Source organism: Heterodontus francisci, chromosome 6 (genome assembly GCF_036365525.1).
Source record: "Heterodontus francisci isolate sHetFra1 chromosome 6, sHetFra1.hap1, whole genome shotgun sequence".
Lineage (NCBI taxonomy): Eukaryota > Metazoa > Chordata > Chondrichthyes > Heterodontiformes > Heterodontidae > Heterodontus > Heterodontus francisci.
In genome coordinates, this window is record NC_090376.1 from 94,650,677 (window position 1) to 94,673,524 (window position 22,848).

At 44.1% G+C, this 22,848-nt stretch overlaps 1 protein-coding gene across 3 annotated transcripts in view; it reads left to right on the top strand.

The window, feature by feature from the left end:
- Positions 1 to 22,848, top strand: part of cep126 (centrosomal protein 126) — a 133,327-nt gene that overhangs the window by 59,617 nt on the left and 50,862 nt on the right. For all 3 annotated transcript variants that reach the window (XM_068034069.1, XM_068034070.1, XM_068034072.1), the window contains 2 exons: positions 8,308 to 10,585; positions 17,756 to 17,917. In XM_068034069.1, the coding sequence (XP_067890170.1) occupies positions 8,308 to 10,585; positions 17,756 to 17,917 (2,440 nt within the window). The remainder of the gene's footprint in view (positions 1 to 8,307; positions 10,586 to 17,755; positions 17,918 to 22,848) is intronic.

The following is a 22,848-nucleotide window of genomic DNA, read 5'->3' on the forward strand; positions in this document are numbered from 1 at the left end:
GTCCCCAGGACCTGATATTCTACATCCCAGAGTGTTGAAAGAGGTAGCTATGGAGATAGTGGATGCATTGGTGATCATCTTCCAAAATTCTATACATTCTGGAATGGTTCCTGCAGATTGGAAGGTAGAAAATGTCACCCCACTATTTAAGAAGGGAGGGAGAGAGAAAACAGGGAATTACGGACCTGTTAGCCTTACATCAGTTATTGGGAAAATGCTAGAATCTATTCTAAAGGATGTGATAAATGGACACCTGGATAAGAATGATCTGATCGGGCATAGTCAACATGGATTTATGAATGGGAAATCAAGTTTGACGAACCTGCTGGAGATCTTTGAGGATGCTACTGACAGAATTGATAAAGGGGATTTGGTGGACGTTGTGCACTTGGATTTTCAGAAGTCTTTTGATAAAGTCCCCCACAGCATGTTGGTTAGCAAAATTAAAGCAATTGGGATAGGCGATAATATACAGGCATGGTTAACAGGCAGAAAGCAGAGAGTAAGAATAAACGGGCCATTCTCGCGTTGGCAGGCTGTGACAAGTGGGATACCGCAACAACACTCAAGAAGCTCGACACCATCCAGGACAAAGCAGCCCGCTTGATTGGCACCGCATCTACAAACATTCACTCCCTCCAGCACCGACGCACAGTGCAGCAGTGTGTACCATCTACAGGAGGCACTGCAGCAATGCACCAAGGCTCCTTCGACAGCACCTTCCAAACCTGTGACCTCTACCAACTAGAAGGAGAAGGCCAGCAAATACATGGGAACACCACCACCTGTAAGTTCCCCTCCAAGTCACACACCATCCTGACTTGGAACTATATCGCCGTTCCTTCACTGTCATTGGGTCAAAATCCTGGAACTCACTTCCTAACAGCACTGTGGGTATACCTACCCCAAATGGATTGCAGCGGTTCAAGAAGGCAGCTCACTACCACCTTCTCAAGGGCAATTAGGGATGGGCAACAAATGCTGGCCTGGCCAGCGTCGCCCACATCCCATGAATGAATTTTTAAAAAAGGATCACAAGCTGGTGAGAGCATCACACATGCACCTGAGCAACTGGCTGAGGCTGAGATAGCTGAGGCCTCCACCAGTAGGAGGATGGTGGGTGGCCAGGCCCATGCTGAGCCCCAGGATGATGACAAGCCTCTGGTGTCAACAGCACACGGCATGCTGGAGTTGCAGAGAGAAGTAAGGCAACATCTGATGGAGATGCCAGAGATCATGCGCAGCCATGAGTGGATGATGGAGGAGTCCATTTGTGCCATGAACTTGTTAAGGGAATATCTTGCTTGACTAACTTGATCGAATTTTTTGAAAAAGTAACAAGGAAGATAGATGAGGGTAGTGCAGTTGATGTGGTCTATGTGGATTTTAGCAAGGCTTTTGACAAGGTCCCACATGGCAGACTGGTTAAAAAAATAAAATCCCATGGCATCCAGTGAAATGCAGCAAGGTGGATACAAAATTGGCTCAGTGGCAGGAAATAAAGGGTAATTGTTGACGGATGTTTTTGCGACTGGAGGGCTGTTTCCAGTGGCATTCTGCAGGGCTTTTTCTGGTATATTAACGATTTGGACATAAATGTAGGAGGCGTGGTCAAGAAGTTTGCAGACGATACAAGTATTGGCTGTGTGGTAGATAGCGAGGAGGATAGCTGTAGGCTGCAGGAGGATATTGATGGTCTGGTCAGATGGACAGAGAAGTGGCAAATGGAATTCAACCTGGAGAAGTGTGAGGTGAGGTCAAACAAGGCAAAGGAATACAAGATTAATGGGAAAATAGAGATGTCGAGGAGGTGAGGAACCTTGGAGTAAATGTCCACAGATCTCTGAAGGTAGCAGGACAGGTCAATTAGGTGGTTAAGAAGGCATATGGAATCCTTTTCTTTATTAGCCAAGGTATAGAATATAAGAGCAGGGAAGATATGCTGGAATTGTATAACTCATTGGTTAGACCACAACTTGAGTACTGTGTGCAGTTCTGGTCATCTCATTACAGAAAGGATGTAATTGCAGTAGGACTGGAAAAATGCAGCTATGAGGAAAGATTGGATAGTCTGGGGTTGTTCTCCTTGGAACAGAAAAGGCTGAGGGGAGATTTAATTGAGATGTACAAAATTGCGAGGGGCCTGGAAAGAGTTGATGTGAAGGGCCTATTTACCTTAGCAGAGAGGTCAGTGACTCGGGGGCATAGGTTTAAAGTGATTGGTAGAAGGATTAGAGGGGAGATGAGAAAAAGTTTTTTCACCCAGAGGGTGTTGGGGGTGTGGAACTCACTGCCTGAAAGGTTAGTTGAGGAAGAAACCCTCAACTCATTTAAAAGAAGTCTGGATAGGCACCTCAAGTGTCATAATCTGCAGGGCTACAGACCAAATGTTGCAAGGTGGGATTAGAATGGGTGGAATGTTTTTGGGCTGGCACAGACATGATGGGCCAAGTGGCCTCTTTCTGTGCCTTAAACTTTCTATGATCCTATGACTGCTGCCATGTTTCAGGCCTGTGAGCACATGGCTTCCTCCATCGAGAGGTTGGAGAGCCAGATGTCACAGATGCATGCAAATCTGCATACCATCGCCTTGGGCTTGACCTCAATGCAGCAGTGGCAAGGCGAGAGAAGGAACAGGAGCTTGGAAACCTCTGCAGCTCCTGGTCCTACTCTGGTGAACAGGTAGGCTTAAGAGAGCCTTTACAGGGTGGAAGAAAGGCTGCGAGCCATATATGGGGGCTCCTTTCAGGGCATTCCAAATGTGGCCACCGGCTCCTCCAGCAGCTGTGAGAGGAGAGTCCTGCACCAGTCTGGAACACCGCAGGCAGCCAGGACCTTCCAGGCCTCAGGTAGCCAGAGGGCATCGGCAAAAATCATCACAGGCCAACGGGCAGCCAGATCAGCAGCCTGCCTCCAGCCCAGCTGCTGTCACTGGGATCACACCGCGTAGGAGCACTCGCAAACACATTAATAAGAGCACATAGTCACACTTTTCATGGGTGTAACATATACGTTTTGTGTAAAATTATTAAAAGATCCTTATTCAAAGTATTCGGCTTCATTGTCTGAAAGCCATGTGCCATTAAGGCTGAATTGTGAGCTGCTGACCTCCCCTTTCCCCCTTAGGGCAATGCCAATATGACCACAGCCCTCATTAACATACCAATGTGATGATAGCCCTCGTTAACATATGGTCTCCCTTAGGCACTAGCGCACTTTGCGTCTGCTTGCAAGGCAGGGACTGCAAATAGAAAGGTCGCGACAGAGTTCAGGCATTAAGGTGAGCCTTTATTTCTCTCTCTCTGGACACCAGGATGGCTGCAAACAAGTCGTTATGAGGTTGTCTCTTGCCTCATTCGCGCGTTGCTCCACCCATCTGGCCTCCTGCCTTGGTACCTTAGGATGTGCCAATTCTGTCAGCGGAGTTGCTGATGGACCTCAGAGCCCAACCTTGATGATGGCCCACCCTCTGTTCCAGCAGTGTGAGCAAACAGACCCATCACACAGCAGTTTGCCAACCTTCTACTGAACCCCCACCCCCACCTCCCTCAAACCCACACCTAGCCCCCTTGCAGAACCCCCAGTATGCCAGACCCCTTGCAGAGCCCGCAGTACCTCGGACCCCCTTGCTGAGCCTGCAGTATCTCGGGCCCCTTTGCAGAGCCCCAAGTACTTTGGGCCACCTTGCAGAGCCCCCAGTACCTCGGGCCCCCATGCAGATCCTGCAGTACCCCGGACCCCCTTGCAGAGCCCACAGCAACGCAGTACCACAATGGCCCCAAACCCCCCTCTTCCCCTATGCAGCAATGCTCCAGGGTGCCTACCTGTCGCAGCAATGTGCCCTCTAGCCTCAATGCTGCCAGGTTTTATTGGTTGTGAATCTGGAGGCATGTCAGTGCCGCCCACCGTTCACAGAATCACTCACCAATCATTATATCATTTTTAATAGTATTTAAATGCAAGTAAATTGGCATTTCATCATTTTAAAATAGGTTCCCGTTGCGTTGCAGCGGCAATGCCTCCATTGTGCTTTCTCGCCACTGCCAAAATCCGAATGTCATGACGCCATATTTCCGGGTGGACGGCTGCATTGCGATTCTCCATCCCCCCCCACGCCACCATACTCGCTCTCGACAGCCGCGCAAAATTCAGCCCGATGTAGGTGAACCTAGAATTATTTCTACTAAATCGTCTCTCTGCCAACCAGTTTGTTGTGATTTCCTGTTACTATATATCCATATTAAATCTCACAATAAGCTTTTGTTTACACACTGAATACATATCTGTATATTATTTCTGCAAGTTAGGCTGAATTGCTTTACCATATTCGCAGGTTTATTCAAGTTCTGTTTGTTTTGATATATCTTGAAGTTAAAATATCATGTTCCTAGACACTACATTAAAGGCCTTCATGTTCACTATTTTATTTGTGAAATGAAAGTGTAGGGACTGGATCCATTGTGGAGAACATCATCAAGGAATAAAGAAAATGTAAAATAAATCAGGAGTTAGTGATTAGCAATGCCATTGATTTATGACAGAAATACAGGTAGAATTCAATTCGTAAATCACTGGTTTAAAAAAAAATTCTAATTTTAGGTAATAAAAATAGTCACCATAGACCGGTGGTCCTGATAATTAGGTGACACTAACCTTTGGTTTTAAAAGTGTTGTGCCAATGAGTTTTGTTGAATGATAATTTTCTTTAATCCACTGACTGGAGATCTGAATTTATATTTTTTTACAAGACATTTTAAAAAGACAAGCTGCCAGCAGAGCCATCCTTTCAGCTTAAGATGATCACCTAGTTTGCTACAGCTTGTGAGGACCGAGACGAAATGTCTGCTCAGTCCCCAGCAAGAACCAAGATCCAGGAAGTTTAAAGGAATGACCTGTTCTCTCAACAAGAAGAAGAAATACTGCTAACTGCTATGTTTGAATCACTGAGTGACTGTCATGACACAAGCCCCTCCCCATCTGTGGTTTTTCACTGGTGTTTTCTCTGCAGCAGATGAGAAGCAACTGGATGCTAACATGAGCAGACCCTAAGTGGGGGGTCCCTCTTTCTCTCTCTCTCCATTCCAGCTTGAAAGCTTTCAAATCCTGCTTGTTGACTGACCACCTTTGCATACTCCGGTTACAGTCAGAAACCCCGTTGTGGATTATTTCCTTCATCGCTATTTCCAAGTGACTTACTGAACCAGTTATCTACCTCTTCAAACTAAAAGCCTCAGGATCACTGAATTCAGCTGGAAGCCGGCTGAAAAACCAAACTTCACAGACTGTATACCTTTTTTATGGACTCTAAATCAACCAACCTGCCTTTCCTCACTCTGTAACCTATTTTGTGTGTGTGTAAACCTCTAGTGTGTGTGTGTGTGTGTGTGAGAGAGAGAGAGAGTGAAAGTTGGCGTGTTTATAATTTTTATTAGTTCGGTTTAGGTACAATAAAGTTAACCTCTTAGTTAGCTGAAGAAAACCCGTCTGATTGCTTCTCATTAAGATCATAGCAAGGATGTAATCAAACACCTACTGAATTGGCCAGTACATCCACTTTAAGAAAGAATTAAACCTGTTGTGGTCAATAAGGAGAGGGAAAAGAGGGAAGCTCTACAACCCCTCCTCACTTGACCGTAACAATGGTCAATATGCTGAACTGTGTTTGCTGCACATCTAAGGCTGAATTTTGTTCAGCTCCCAAAGTCGGGCTCCATGGCAGCAGGGTTGGGGGCTGCTGGAAGATCGCTCCTGTAGTGGCCCGCCACGAAGTCCGATGCTGGGATTGCCGGGCCCAATCTTCTCGGCGGCGGTGAGGCTCTGTGGCGGCCCACTCGCTGCTAGACGATGGGACCCGACTTTAAATATTTAAATAAACTGTATACATACATTTAAATCCAATTCCCCACAATCTTACCTTTTGTTCCGGATCTTCAGTGTGATGGGCGACACTCACGCACCTTCACTTTCTCGTCCAGGGAAAGCTGGCGCCACGAAGGGGGGGAAATCAGAGCATTTTTTGTGTAGTGGGGAGGGTGGGACGGGGTCAACGCTGCATTTTTAGTGTGGGGGGGAAAGGAGTGACATCTGCACTTTCTGTAGTTTGGGGGAGAAGGGGTAAACTCTGCAATTTCAGTATATTAGGGAGGGGGGAACGGGTCAAACATTTATTTTTAGTGTAGTTTGGGGGCGGGGAACACGGGGTCAACTGTCATCTGTCAATACAGGCCTGCAGCCCTTTACAAATGGCGCCAGCGCCAGCACAGAAACAGGCGACGCTGTTGACGGTGTCACCAATGCTGCCCCGCCACGTGATTAGAGAGGGCAACCGCCCTGCATATTGTAATGAGCCGCCGCGCGCTAGATTGTGGCAACTAGGCGCACGGCCCACACATGCGGGCCGCCATTTTTCCCGCCCGCCGTCACTGGCTGCAGTGGGAAAATATAATCCAGCCCTAGGCTAAAGTGGCTAATTTTTATGTTCTGAGAATTTGGGAAGGAATGTCCACTTTTTCCGAATATTTAAGCAGTGATAAGTTCATAATGTGCTCGGGTAACCTACAGGTTACCGGTTACTAAAAAATAAAATCAGCAGCTATACACCATGCTGAAGTTGTATTACATCTAGAAATTCAACCTGGTATGAGATGCCCTCCTGGAGGGGTCTTGCTTTAGTGCATTCAGGAATCAAATCAGTTGAAATATGATTTTCATATTGTGCAGCAAAATCAATTTGTGTTAACCTGCAAGTGGCAATACAACTGCTCCTTTAAATTTTACAATTGGCTAAATCTAAATTACAGATCCTAATGCCAGAGTTGATTCAACCAGGAAATCATAGGACATGAACAAAACTAAAGAACACAGGGCATTAGGGATAGGGTTAGAATTCCAGGCATTGTAGTTGGGGATAGAGGCTAATCCCTTGGTTCTTGAAAGTAGTGCTGGTTTATGACCTACTTTGCATTATACTTCTACTTATTCAAATTTTCTTTCAAAGGATGTGTCGAATACTGCACAACCATAATGCTTTGCAAAAGACTTGAGTTTTTGAGACAAACAGAAGTGAAGGGAGAAGAGGAGAACAGGAATGAAGGAGGAGAAAAAGAAAAAGAATCATACTGGCATTTTTATAATGCCCTATCACAATGTCTCAACTTTGCACACAATAAACTGTTACCTATGTAACTACACTTCAATTCAAAAGAGAAGTGAAGGAGGCAGGAAAGAAAGAAAATGAATTGAATAAGGAAAGAGAGACAGTGCTTTTTAAAAAAAATTTCCGACTTATCAAATCCCTTAGCTTCTTGCACCCTGACTGTGAAAATTCTTTTGATAAGGTCCAGCCTGATAGAGTTTGAGAGCCACAGTTTTAGACTGACCAAACACCAGATGCAATGAGTTGGTGCAAAAAACAGCAGAAAGACAATAATGATTTTTCTTTTTAAAAAGATGCAGGGGAACAGTTTCCCTGGCAGCTAGAATAGTCTCTGTTACTTCACCGGCACAGGATAAACAGAGGAGTAAAAGCAGCAGGTTTTTCAAACAAAACAGGACTGCTTTATAGAGTTTATTTTAGGGCATTTTGCAGATTATGAAACATTGGCCAGAAGAGACCAGCAGTAAGAAGATGGATAAAGTACAAGACTTAGGATTTGAGGTTCAGAAAATGGTCTTGAAGATTTGGTGAATTACTGGCAGATCATGTCTGCCAGTTTGACAAGTTGTTTAAGGCCATTCATGATGTAAACAATAGAGAAGAGGAGCCATTGTTTTCAAGAATAGTGATTTCGACAGAAGAGACAGTTTCTCAATACTGCTTCAATACTACTTGCATTTCTATAGCACTTAACATGTCCCAAAAGCCCTTTTATGATGAATGAATTGCTGAAGGGCAGCCACTATTAAGCCAAATGCAGCAGTTGCCAATTTGCAAACAGCAAGTTCCCATAAATAACAAATGAATGAATAATCTTGTAATCAATTTTTGGTGGTCCACATTGAGGGATGCTTGTTGACTAGGCCACTAGAGACTCTTATCTTTCTTCAGTCTTTTACATTCAGCTGGGCAGGCAATGATGGGGCCTTGTTTTAACATAAAATCCAAAAGACTGCACCTCCTCCAATGCAGCAGTCCTTCAGTGCTGTGCTGAAGTAGCATTCCATTTTAACAGCCGCTGAATAATTCTAGGAAATTAACAAGATTAGGTGAATTTAGTGAGGTCAGATGATTCAGTTTTGTTGAGCCTTTTGGTCATGTTCATTTTTTGTAAATGAGTAAACAATAAATTGTATGTCTCAATTTCACAGGAATTCCAACAAGAAATCGACCAACTTAATGAGTCTAAAAGCATATCAAGTCTTGACAGCCTTGAAACTGAGGGACTAAACATTGTACACACTGAACCAAATGATTCAATTTCTCTCTCAGTACAGAATAATCCTTCCAACAATATAATGAGGCCACATCCACCTGTAAAAAATCTCTTTGACTCTAGTAAGAGTGATTTTTATCCTCTAAAAAAGGCACATGTAAACGCCTGGATCAGTGACTTGGATAGTAGCAGGACTTGCATCTCTTCTGCAGGGATTGCAATGACAAATGAAACTGAACCTTTAACTACAAAGGAGTATTTGACTAACAAGCTACATGCATTAACTTCTGAAAGTATTGGCTTTGAATGTTTTGACTCAAGTTCTGTTTCTTCTGTTGAAAGACATCAAAATTTATATTCAACCAAACTTCACAATCAAAATCAACATAAAATAGCAAATCGTAATTCCCAATCTGTAGAAAATCATCCAACAACAGATTCTTCTGAAATTTCCTTTAGCGAACCTGCTCATTCTGCAGCAATACCTTGCAATGCCTGGTCCACACCAGATCCAACACCTAGGGAAACAACACAACTGAATGACAGATTAGAATCTGAGCACCAAAGCAAACTTGCATCAATGCATCCTTTGAAACTTCCTTTAGCAACACCTGTCTTTTTAACCTTGAGTCACAAGTCACAAATGTGCAATGACAGATCAAAATCTGACAATATAAAAGACAGTCAAAAGATCCAACAAATGCATCTACAAAATTCTGACATTCCCAGCAAAAGGGAGGACAGCCATACTTCTTCCAACAAATATAACTTCAACTTCAAAGACAGACATAATTCTGAAGGAGCCGATCAGAAGCCTATTCCTTCTCGAACAACATTTAATTCATCTGAACCTGACTCTGGAAATAATGTGACAGAAAAAAAGGAAAATGAACTGGTAACACATTCATCAATGTCTGCTACAAGGTTAAAAGCCAGCAAGAAGTGTTTCCATGAAAAAAATAATTTCAAACTACTGAAGGGGATACTTAAGAAAGTGTCAAAATACGAAAATGGTTGTCCCAAATCTCTATTTTGTGCAAGTGGTGTGCTTGGGATTCAAATGGCATCCTCAATCAGGGACAGTGTGGAGCTGATAAAAATGAAAGTAGAATCTGACAAAAACCCAATAAAGAAAAAACTGAGGTGGTTTGATGAGATTGAACAAACCAACCAGTTTAAAAAGGGGAAAAGTGAAGGTCCTGGAGAAGACCTGGAAAGTACAATCGATGTTAAAAGTTCAGAATCAACAAATCAGATTCAATTACAGTCACCTTATTTTCAAAGTAATAGTCATATGGTCAGTGTTAATTCAATTGTGAATAATAACAAAGAATCAAAATGGAACACATTAAATTCTGATCACAAGGCTGCTGTAGATTGTGGCTTTTCTGGCCACCAGCAGAGTGAAGTCTGGGGAGCCAACACAGTGACAGCACCTGTAATTTCAGAAACAGCCTCTGTGACTCATGCAGTAACATCAGTTGTGTCACCTGGTTACCATTCTACTAAACAAGCCTGGGCAGCAACAGGAGCGCAATGCATAGACCACAAAATGACGGCAAAGAATACTATGTCCAAACTTGAGAAAGCTTTGGTAAGAAAAGGGCATGCCAAAGTGATCAAAAGAGTCCATTCTGCTAAGGTTTGTTTTCGTACAGGAGGCAACTGCAGGAAAGGTACCATAATCAGGCCCCAGTCTGCGAGTGAAGTAATGAAATCTCAGGGTAAACTAATGGTACCCCATCCTCCACCTAAACGAGCCGTTGACAGCAAGCAGTGTCAAAGGGCAACTGGCAATTTTAATAGCAGTTGGCAATCACAGATACACCCTGCTAATGTTACTAACATCTGTTCCAACACACCAAGGGAAATTATGCCAAAAGATCTTAATACTTCTAGTAAAGACAATGCAGAGAATGCTGTAGTCTCAGGCTTTTGGCCTCAGGTAGATTTTTCGAGTAATAGGTCTGTCACCGTCACAACATTCCCTTCATCGCATTTAGTGTCTCCATATGAAACTGTTACTAAAGCAACCTATTCAATAAATGCTACCAAAACTGTGCCCCAGCAAGACAATGTAAGCAATGGCACCAAACAAGACCCTGATTATGAAGGGAATAGATTGTCTTTGGATTGCACACCAACTGATGAAGAAATTGCACTGCTTTGGCGTGGAGTGCGCAGTGCCTTAGCACAAAATGACTCAGCAAGTGGTAAGAAAAATTATTAATATGCAGTATTTTTGTAGAAATTGAAGAAGTTTAAAAAGAATTCCTTCATAAAAAGTGGTACAGTATTTTTTATTTTTAAAACCACAATTTTAAGGCACTACTCAGGTCATAGTTACAACATAATATTTTTAGCCACATTTATTGCCAATCTTTAGTTGTCCCTTAAGAAGCAATTGTTTTTGTAATTTTGCCACTTCATAAGGGAATAAGTGTCAACTACATTATGTGGGACTGGGACTGAAATCACATGTAGGCAAAATTCATTGCTACTAATGCGGGTCAAAGGCTGGGTAATTTACAGCAAGTGGTTCATCTCCTAACTCCCCAAAGCTTTCCCATCATCTACAAGACACAAGTCAACAGTATGTTAGAATAGTCTGTACTTTCTTGGATGGTGCAGTAACACTCAGCTCGGTATTATCCAAGATGAAGCAGTCCACTTGATCGGCATCTCAGCCACTAGTCTAAATATCCATCTCCTCCATCATTAATGTACAATGGCTGCAGTGTATACCATCTACAAGCCTGCAGCAGCAAGTCACAAACCCTTGACTCCACCATCTAGAAGGACAAAGGCAGCAAATGCATCACCGCCTCCAAGTTCCAGTCTAAGTCATACACCATACTGGCTTGAACACATAATGTTGTTCCTTCATGGTTGCTCGGTCAGAATCCTGGAAACTGGAGAATCTGGAATTGCTTTGGTTTCACCTGATGCAGAAACCCCAAGTAGAAGTACAACTCACCATTTTTGTTCTTGGAGAAAGATAAATGGCACTGATCCACAGCATTATTTTTCTACTTACTCAATAATTATTTCTTTCAAAGACATTGGGATCAATATGAACACCCCTGAAATAGGTAAACTTAAAATAAAGTTGCTTCTACAGTGATGGTTCTGTGACATGCAAGTATTGGCGAAACAGGGCACTTCAGGGTGGCGCAGTGGTTAGCACCGCAGCCTCACAGCTCCAGCGACCCGGGTTCGGTTCTGGGTGCTGCCTGTGCGGAGTTTGCAAGTTCTCCCTGTGACCGCGTGGGTTTCTGCCGGGTGCTCCGGTTTCCTCCCACATGCCAAAGACTTGCAGGTTGATAGGTAAATTGACCATTATAAATTGCCCCTAGTATAGGTAGGTGGTAGGGAAATATAGGGACAGGTGGGGATTTGGTAGGAATATGGAATTAGTGTAGGATTAGTATAAATGGGTGGTTGATGGTCGGCACAGACTCGGTGGGCCGAAGGGCCTGTTTCAGTGCTGTATCTCTAAATAAATAAATAAACACTGAAACAGGCCCTTTGGCCCACCGAGTCTGTGACGACCAACAACCACCCATTTATACTAATCCTACGTTAATCCCATATTCCCTACCACATCCGCACGATTCTCACTATGACTGTTATAATATTTAAATTAGCTACACTTTCAGCGTCTGATTTAAATGTAGCAGATGCCAGCTGTGTTTACAGGACTTTGGAAACCTGGCAGCTAAATGGAGATGGATCCAGCAGCTGAGTGCTATTTAGAGTGCTCCTTGTGGGCCAGGAGAAGCAAGCATGGTTCCCTCGGCTCCTCAAGGAAAGCTTTGGTCTCCTTTCTGCCAATTAGGCCCCTCCTCAACCCCATGATCAGCTGGCCTCCTCCAACCCCGATCTTTCCCTCCCACACCATTGCCGGAATTTACAGATTTTCCTATTGCTGCCACACTCCCCACTCCTTCCCCACCTCCTCCTGAGTCTCAGGGTAATTGTCTCCCAGTTAGGAGTCAAGTTACCTAACATCATAGTACTAGAAAAGATTTTGTTGTAGACCTGGTAACTATTTTAGCATTGAGGATTTTTTTTCTGGATTTCAGCGACCTTTAATTAACTGGGCTGCCAATAAGGTGGTGTTAGCAACAAAGGAGATTGTGTTTATAAAGCTGATTGTGGATTAATCTGTCATGTTCCACGTACAAAGTATGCAAAAATTATAAGCAGACTCTTATTCCCACAGGGAAGGTAACCAAGCAGTTGGATGTATAGTGGGGACAAAACTTGACTCATAGATATGAAAATGGACACTTACCAGACTATTACATGATGTGTGCATATAAACAAGCACCTATAAATAGAAACAAGATGCAGATTAATGTAGATAATATTGGCCTAAAGGCTAACCTGTTGCTGTAAATGTCCACAGTAGTTGCACTGGATATTGAGGTCAAGATGATGACCTAAGATGACCAGAAGCCAGGAACTTGCTAGAAAATAAAACAAAAATTGAGGGATAACAAGCTAAAGTTAATTCCTGGCAGTTTGCTTTCCTTCTCAATTGGAGTATGATATGTGATGCAAGGAGACTTCGAAGAGAATTGCTGTGATGAAGGGAGGGCGCATATATCTGATGGATCATGTATCCAATCTTTTGTTATCTTGGATCTATCAAGTTCACAGGGGGAAATATTTGTTTGCGTAGCGCCACCTCAAGTGGCATTACAGAGACTACATTGATTTCCTGGGGGCATAATGCGCTGTCTTTCAATTATATAATCTGAGAATCATTGTAAATCTATGCCAGCGAATTTTTCGCCCACAAAATGCAACTGAATGAAGCAAAAAATGTCAGATTTGTTTTCATCAATATTTGAACTATGAATTTCCATGTCTGGCATACTATATTTTAAACAATGGATGTTACAATTCTATATAACACTAGCTTATTAAATTAAATATGATCATTACTTATCCTTTAAGCAGAAAGAATTTTGATCAAGTGCCTGTTAGGAAATAAGTATCCCTATGTTTATTATTTTTAGAGGTTATGTGCTGCTTTCAATTCTAGCTACACTCTGGTACTGGTGAGGTCTATACTTTATATTTTCTGAACTCAAAGGCAGTGATTTAAATTATCTCACGAGTAAGATAGTAACATATATTACTTAAAATTATCCAAATCATTTATATCTGATTTCAAGACACTAACTTCTTTAGAGACATGGTGCAGAATTTCCCCAGCCAAGTGAAGGTGGCATCCAGTGCGTGCAGGGTCATAAAGTCACTGAAATTGACATAGGGTCACGACCCCAACGTCATCTGCCCTCCTCGGCTTTCCCCAAGGCAGATTCCACGTCCAGCGGGGGACCATCTTGGGTCTGGTGGAAAAGCAATTGAACCAATTAGAAAGGCAATTAAGAGTCTTTTCAACCATTTTTTTTAATTTCCAAAATATACTTTATTCATAAAAAACTGTAAAAATACATTACAAAACAGTTCCAAAAAGCACAAAGTCAAACAATACAAAGAGTGCAAAAGAGATCAGTTTCCTTCAATACAGGAGTGAGTTGCCTCACAACCCTTTCATTTCATTTTACGTGCCATGTACATTTTACAGCAAACAAATATTTTCTGGATACAGTTTGAGGGGTTTTCCATGGATCCAAACCCTTTTCAACCATAAATTCCTTCTTTCCCCATGGGTTACAAGCTGTGCCCGCACATTGGCAGGTTAGCGAAGGCGAGAGTGCACAGCAAGAACTCATTGTAGGGTGAAATTGACCTGATATGAACAGTATAAAGTGTGAAACCAGCAAGCCTGTGGTCAGCCATAGTGAAAGGCCTGCTCTGACAGAAGCAGTTCTTTCAGCCTAAAATCACTGATTTCATTGGAAACAACAACTTTGTGCAACTTCTATCAAGTGCCTTGGATTCCACTAAGGGTAATTTCACTTTATTTCCTGTGAGCCTGTAACATGGGGTCTATATATTCTGCAGTTGCTTGGACCCCTGAGGAGGATGTGCAGTATGCTCCAGCTCAGCGGCCACAGCGACAGGGGCAGTTACTCCAGCAGCAGCAGCCTTCTCCACAGCCACATGTAGCTGTATGGAACAGAGGGGGTGGGAACAGGGCTGCTCCTTGAAGGAGGCGATAGCCTCAGCACAGGGTCTATAGGCCAGGGGTCATTTTCCTTAACCTTTCTGAGCAACAGTGCCTCAGAAGGTTTAGGCTCTGCCCAAAAAGAGGGGTGTCTGCCCTTTCCCTGTGGATGTAAGGTGATGACAGCCCTAAATTCTTCTGAGTCCAGGCCCCTCCAGGGATCTGTAAGTTCTCGCAAAATGCAGCCCACAATTGCATCAGCCAGGCCAAGGCTTCCAACTATATTCACTTTGAGATGGATGAGACCAGTCAAACCCAGAGAGCTGCAGGCTTTTCTTCCCTCATAGGATTTGCACAGGTCCAGGGGTCATAAACTCTACTCAAGTGGCAATGAAGGTGCCATCAGAACAATCAGGCATATTTGTTAATCGGAAGTACTTCCACTCTCTTAATGTGTAGCTAGTATGTGACTGTAAGTGTGCGCCAAGTATTCAGGGGGCTGCTATGACTCCTTCATACTTTGGCAGTCTCAAGTTCCACAGGTTTTTTCTCCATCTGACAGTCTCAGTGCTTGGCTCTTGGGGGCAAAAGATACCCATTCATGACCTGCTGATGACCCAGTGAGGAACCCCACCATGGAGGCACAGGTGAGGTACAACAGGAGCCATATTACCACTAGGGCAACAATTGAGCAAGCCATTGGCTTGTTAAAAATGAGTTCAACTGCCTTGACAGACCTGGAGGCGCCCTTCATATGCCACAGCAAGGGGCTCCAAGATTGTAGTGGTCTGCTGTGCCCTGCAGATCATGGCACTGCAGATTGGACTGGAGCTAGCACCAGAGGAAGGCGGAGAGTACGCAGCATCCTCGGAGGAGGATGAGCAAGAGAAGGAGGAGCATCCTGAAGTGTTGTTGGGGCATGCAGCCACAGATCTGCCTGCCAGAGAAGCCCGTGACGGCCACGTCCAGACACGCTTCACTTGAGAAGTGTGCTTGCAGCATCATGGTCCCATGGGCAGTAACAATGCAATAAGCACCCATGTGAATTCCTTTGTGCAACTTAGACCTATTCCTCGAACAGTTTCTATTACTTCTATATGGTGCTACACCTGTGGCTTCAGAAGAACTACCTCTGCTCTGATACAAGAGATGCTCGTGGGGATGCCCTCTGGGTTTTGGAGCCTGTGAGGGCCCTGGTAAAGACTTCCCCAGCTTAACCTGTGCAGGGGCAGACTTGGCCATTGGTGCAGGAAGCAGGAAGTGCAGTTCTGTCAGAGGTGGGGAGGGCAAGTGCCGAGAAGCGGGGGTGCCTTGAGAAGGGCCCCCACTGCCATGAGCCATTACTCCATCTTCCCTCGAAGGGCCCGCCTGCATTTTTCTGCTAGCCAAGGGGTGGAGAATCCGCATGGATATGTCTGCCATGGAACCTGACTTTGTAATGCTATTTCCTGATTCTATTGGAGGTGGCAAAGTGCCACTGCAGCACTTGCGCCCGATGCAACGGCATAATCATTTACATCTCTTAAATACTATTTTGCATACATTTGAATATCATTCATTGCGATCTGACCAGGTGTTTGCAATCTTGTGTTAGACATGCGGCATTCGCGTGCCTTCAGCTTTTCGTCTTTAAAGATTTGGCGCTACCGAGGCAAGAGTCCTCGGTCCTCGAGAGGGTAAGTAGCTTTATTGGTGTTATCTAGGGGAAGTGGATGGGTGGGAGATCTCTGCAAGTGGGTGGTCTGTGAAGGGGTGGTGGGAGAACTCTGCAAGTGGATTGTTTATGGGGGAGAAGTGAGAAAGCTGTCAACTGATTTCACTGTGAAGTTGGGGGCAGCCCAGGAGGCTGCTTGCAGAGAACACAGATTTTTTTAAACAATACAAGTGAAGCCTCAGGGAAATATTGATGAAAGCACACTTTGCAAATGCAGGGCTGGCAGCCTTTTAAAGATGGCCCCGGCCCCTGCTTCAGCATCGGGTGATGCCGTGAACGGCATCGCCATTGCCACCCCCACCACGTGATTGGGGGAGCGGCCACCATTTTGCACACCTGCCGCTGCTCCCAGCAGCGGGATAATAAAATTCAACCCACAGTGTGCAGGTCATTGTTGTGGGCCAGCATGCATTCGGTGGCCTGCCGCATCTGACTCTCCATGAGGTTGGCCACTCTTTCGATGAAGGTGATCATCAGTGCAAATGTCTGAGACATCATGGCGCACATGCTTGAGATGGACTCCTCCATTTCTGTGCAAGGGTGTGCACTCCTCTAAAATTAAGCCAGCGGCAGGATTGCAGGGGATGGGGTGGTCTCCACCATGCAGGGAGGTCGCCCAGTGAAACGAGCCAACCTTCCTGTGGGCTTGAGGGTGTCCCTCTTCCGTGGGCAATCGGTGGACCATGGAGGGCTTTAGCAGCAAACAATCCACCTCCTGTAACAAACCCCCGCAGTCATCGCCCACCCTTCCCCCCACCACCCCCCCCCCCCCCACCCCCACCCAGCCCCATCGCTGGGGCCTGCCAGAGTGGCCCCAGAAACCCTGCCTCACTGACCACAAGTCTAGGTCTCCAGCGCTGGGCCTACCCCCAGGCCTGGTGCAGTACCGGAGATCGCGACACCAGGCACTTATGTGCCTGAGCGCTGTAGAATCGCACCGGGTGGGGCTCCAAAAGGCCAAAGCAAGGTTCCCACTGCCTTTTCGGCCCAGCGCCAGAAGCCCCACCAGCGCGACTAAATCCAACCCAATATGTATCAAGACTATCTTGATCTCTACTTTGAATCATAGAATCATATGGATGGCCTATCTTTGAAAGAACTATCCAAATAGCCCCACTCCTCCTGCTGTTTCCCCATAGCCCTGCAAATTTTTATTTTTCAAGTATACATTCAATGCCCTTTTGATTGTTACTGTTGAATCTGCTTCCACTATCCTTTCAGGCAGTACATTTCAGATCGTAACAGCATGCTGTATAACATTGGCAGTAAACTTAAAAGCTTAAAAACAACAATAAAATGATTGCAGTATGAACTGGGATCATCTTTTTAACACTGATCTGTGCAATTCTGTAATTTCTGTGACAGTAATAAATAATAGATACTGGTAGCTGACAACATATCTCTACAAATTTCTACAGTCCTGCTGCTGTATCCCACTAAGTTTGAAGAGAAAGATGTTGTCCCTCAATTTTTAAATTTGATACCAATTTTACAGTTTCATAAGTAATCCAGTCATATGAAATAAATATATCGTAACTCTGAACGCTACTAAGAGTGACGCAAAATTTAAATTTCCTTTTTAAGGTGACTCTCGAAGCTACGTATCATCTTGCAACAGTGAGCATACAACAAATCTGCAACCTCATCGAACTAATGTTTCCCAGTTGACCATTGATGGAAGCAGCTTACCGAATGGGATACGATCAGTTTCCAGAGTAGGCCGATTATTTTCTGCTTCTTCTGGTGGTAAGGATATTTTAGTATAAGGTAAATATAAATAGGGCCAGTTAGTGTTTAGAATCAAATACCAAGTACAGCTACGGTGCAGTAAAGAGTCTAGGCAGATGAACAAGGTGGTTCTTACAAAACAACTATTTCCAAGCATTTTGTTGTGTTTCAAGGTGGCCTATGGTAGTTTGATAATAAGTAGTTTGTGTAAAGTTGGTTATATATCAGTTAGCGCCTCTGCCCATTACCACCATACAGCAAACAAAGATTGTTACTTAGAGACAGAAAGTATTCAATACCAGCTCACCAGTATGATCATGTAATATTATTCAGTACCTTTTAAGGAGATGGATGCTACATGAAACCAGAGGTACTTAGACTTTTTATGGTCACACATCTGATCTGTAATATAATATTCTACCTGTTAGGTAAAAACAGGATTTATGCCACTATGTTGTACTCCAGAAGGACTTGAAGTTTAATGTTCTCACTTAGCTGATTTCACCATTTTTCAGGATGCCTGAAGTGGGAAAAAGTAAGGATTAGCATCTGTTCATTCTTGGGTTGTCAATCTGAAGTAGTCAATTGTGCCAGTTTAATCTAAGTCCTTTTTAGTGGAGATATGTTTGTGAGAAATTGCTAGGCAGGATGTACTGAAAAGGCTGGCTATGTTTAGAGTGGATAAGTCACCTGGTCCGGATGACTTACATCCCACATTGCTATGGGAAGTGAGCATGGAGATAGCAGAACGGCTTGCCATAATCTTCCAATCTTCGCTATATATGGGGGAGGTGCCAGAGAATTGGAAAGTGGCAAATGTGATACCCTTGTTCAAGAAAGGGTGTAAGGATAGTTCTCGTAACTACAGGCCAGTAATTTTAACATCAGTGATTAGAAACAAAAATCAGAGAAAAAAATTAACAGGCACTTGGAGAAGTTCGAGTTAATTAAGGAAAGCCAGCATGGATTTGTAAAAGGTAGATCGTGTTTGACTAACCTACTGACCTTCCAACAGTGCAGCACTCCCTCAGTACTGACCTTCCAACAGTGCAGCCTACCTCAGTACTGCCCCTCCGTTAGTGCAGCGCTCCCTCAGTACTGGCCCTCCAACAGTGCAGCGCTCCTCTGTACTGCCGCTCTGTCAGAGCAATGCTCCCTCAGTACTGACCCTCCATCGGTGCAGCACTGCCTCAGTACTGACCGTCCATCAGTGCAGTGCTCCTTCAGTACTGCCTTTCCGTCAGTACAGCGTTCCTTAGTACTACCCCTCTGTCAGTACAGCGTTCCTCAGTACTGCCTCTCCGTCAGCACATTGCTCCCTCAGTACTGACCCTTTGTCAGTGCAGCGCTCCCTCAGTACTGACCCTCCAACAGTGCAGCGCTCTCTTAGTACTGCACTGTACAACAACAACCCAGCAACTTATGTTTATATAGTGCCTTTAATGTAATAAAACATTGCAGGGAGCATTATAAAACAATATATGACACCAAGCCACAAAAGGGGATATTAGGTCAGATGACCAAAAGCTTGGTCAAACAGGAAGGTTTTAAGGCATGTCTTAAAGGAGGAAAGACAGGTAGACATGCAGAGAGGTGTAGAAAAGGAATTCCAGAGCTTAGGGCCGAGGCAGCTGAAGGCGAAGCCACCAATGGTGGAGCGATCAATATCAGGGCTGCTCAAGAGGTCCAAATTAGAGGAGCACAGATATCTCGGAGGATTGTGGAGCTTGAAGAGATTACAGAGATAGGGAGGGACGAGGCCATGGAGGGATTTGCAAATAAGGATGAGATTTCTAAAATCAAGACGTTGGTTGACCATGAGCCAATGTAGGTCAGCAAGCATAGGGGTGATAAGTGAACGAGACTTAGTGCGAGATAAGATGTGGGCAGCAGAGTTTTGGACGACCTCAAGTTTATGGACGGTAGAATTGTGGCAGACTAGCCAGGAGTGCATTGGAATAATCAAGTCTAAAGGTAACAAAGGCATGAAGGTTTCAGCAGCAGATGAGCTGAGACAGGCAAAGTCAGGCGATGTTATGAAGGTGGAAATAGGCAGTCTTAAGTGATGGCACCAATATGTGGTAAGAAGCTCATCTCAGGGTCAAATATGACACCAAGGTTGCGAACCAACTGGTTTCATCTCAGACTGCTGCCAGGAAGAGGGATCGAGTCGGTAGTTAGGGAACAGAGTTTGAAGCAGGGACTGAAAACAATGGCTTCAGTCTTGCCAATATTTAATTGGAGGAAATTTCTGCTCATCCAGTACCAGATGTTGGATAAGTAGTCTGATAATATAGCAACCATGGAGGAGTTGAGAGAGGTGGTAGTGAGGTAGAGCTGGGTAGCGTCAGAGTATATGTGAGAACTAACACCTGGCTTTCGGATGATGTCGCTCTGTGCCTTTAGAGTCTGCCTAGATTGGGCAGGATTTAGTTGTGCCGGTAGGGCTCCCAGTGTCAGGCCAAAAAGGTGGTGGGAACCTCGCTTTAGCCATTTGGAGCACCGCCCCGGCTCTATTTAATGGTGCTCTGGCACTTTAATTTGCCAATGACACCAAACTTGGAGGTGTGGCAAACAGTGAGGATGATATGAACCGCCTGCAACAGGAGATAGATAGGCTAGCAGAATGGACGGACAGGTGGCAGATGGAATTTAATACTGACAACTGTGAGGTGATGCATTTTGGCAAAAGGAATAGGGAGAGGCAATATATACTTAATGGCACAGTTGTAAAGTGTGTGCAGGAACAGAGGGACCTAGGGGTAAATGAGCATTGATCTTTGAACGTGGCAGGAAATGTCAAGAGAGTGGTTAGTAAAGCATATGGGATCTTGGGCTTCATAAATGGAGGCATTGAGTTCAAAAGCAAGGAAGTAATGCTGAACCTTTATAAAGCTCTGGTTAGGCTCCAACTGGAGTATTGCGTCCAGTTCTGATCACCACACTTCTGGAAGGTTGTGAGGGTCCTTGAGAGGGTGCAAAGGAGAATCACCAGAATGGTTTCAGGGATGGGGCATTTTAGTTTTTAGGTTAGGTTGGAAAAGCTGGGTTGCCCTCCTTAGAGAAAAAGACATTGAGGGGAGATTTGATAGAGGTGTACAAGATTATGACAGGCACAGGTAAGTTAGACAAGGGAATACTGTTCCCATTAACTAATGGTACAAGGACTAGGGGACACAGATTGAAGGTTTTGGGCAAGAGATGCAGGGGGAATATGAGGAAGAACTTTTTTACACAGCTGGTGGTAATGACCTGGAGCTCGCTGCCCACAAGGGTGGTGGAAGCAGAGACAATAATAACTTCAAAAGGAAATTGGATGGCCACTTGAAGGAAATAAACTTGCAAGGCTACAGGGATCAAGCGGGGGCGTGGGGCTGACTGAATAGCTCCATGGAGAGTCGGCATGGACTTGACGGGGCAAATGGCCTTCGTCTGTGCCGTATATTAATCCATGACTCTGAATCTAATTGAATGTTTTGATTAAGTAACAGAGAAGGTTGATGAAGAGAATGTAATGGATGATGTCTATACGGATTTTAAGAAAGTGTTTAACAAAAGACTACATAAAAGATTGGTTAACAAAATTGAGGCTCATGGAATAGGAGCGTCAGCTTGCATAAAAAGAGAAAATACCGAGTGGTGGTAAATGGTTATTTTTCAGACTGGTGGATGATAGACAGTGGTGTTCCCCAAGGTTCATTGTTGGGACCACTTCTTTTTTTGATATATATAAATGACTTGATATTGGAATACAGAGTAAATTTAAAAATTTGCCAATGATACCAAACTTGAAGGTGTGGCAAACAGTGAGGATGATACCAATCAACTGCAATAGGACATTGATAGCCGTCATGCATACACACACACACATGCATTCAAAAAAAACGGTTAACCGGAGAAAAAAGGATTTTGGTTTACAGCTGTTTCATAGGAATAGAAGGAATAATAAAATAGTTTAATTTGTCACGTTCTGGTAGGGAGTTCTTCGGTTTGGTGAGGTGTCCCAGAGGCAAATAGTTAAATGCCACTCTAAGTCGTTCCAGGTGAGGTTGATTAACAATCTGTGATGGGTAGGCATTCAAGGCACTTTAACTGCAGCAGGCATCACACAGGTCTTTCAGCAGGGGTGTAGCAACAGTTCTGCTTAGATCTTGCAGCAGTGGTATAGCAGTAAAAGCTTGCTTCAGATTTCAGGATTTCTTGAACACAGGAGGCAACAGGAACCACACTTGATGCAGGGATTCTTCAGAGACAGGAGACAATAGGAATTTGAAATACAGCGTTTCTTCTCAAGAGATGCAGGATTCCTTTACAGAGAGAGGTAACACTTTTTCTGGGTCTTCCTCTCGGATCTCTAGGCAGATCAAAAACCAAATTTCAAATGCTTGCTCTTTGTCCAACTCACTGGCTTTTTAAGAGGTCCAAAGTGAAAGCAAACCTTCCTGAACAGGTCACATGTCCAGCCATAGAGTCTCCCTTGTCATTCAAAGAGTTGCTTTGAGGAAGTCAAACCCTTTGCTGGTTTCCTTGAAATTTCCTGCTTTTCTGTCCTTGAATACAAGTTCAGCTTCCTTTCAAAGCACCCATAAAGTTCAGCTTTTGTTCTCAACTTCCTTTCAAACATTTAAAAATTTCAACTATTTGCTGGTGTCTTCAATGTCCACTGAAAATTCTTTTTCAGTTTTGTAAAACACACAGAATTCTAAGATTTTAATACAAAAACAAAAGGCCTTGTAACACCTTCCTTAGATAAGGAGACCAATACTGTACATAGTACTCCAGGTGTGGTTTCACCAAGGCCCTATATAATTATAGTAGGACGTCTTTACTCTTATACTCCAATTCCTTTCAAATAAAGGCAAACGTACCATTTACCTTCCTAATTGCTTGCTGTGCCAGCATGCTAACTTTCTCTGATTCATGTACAAGGACACCCAGATCCCTCTGTT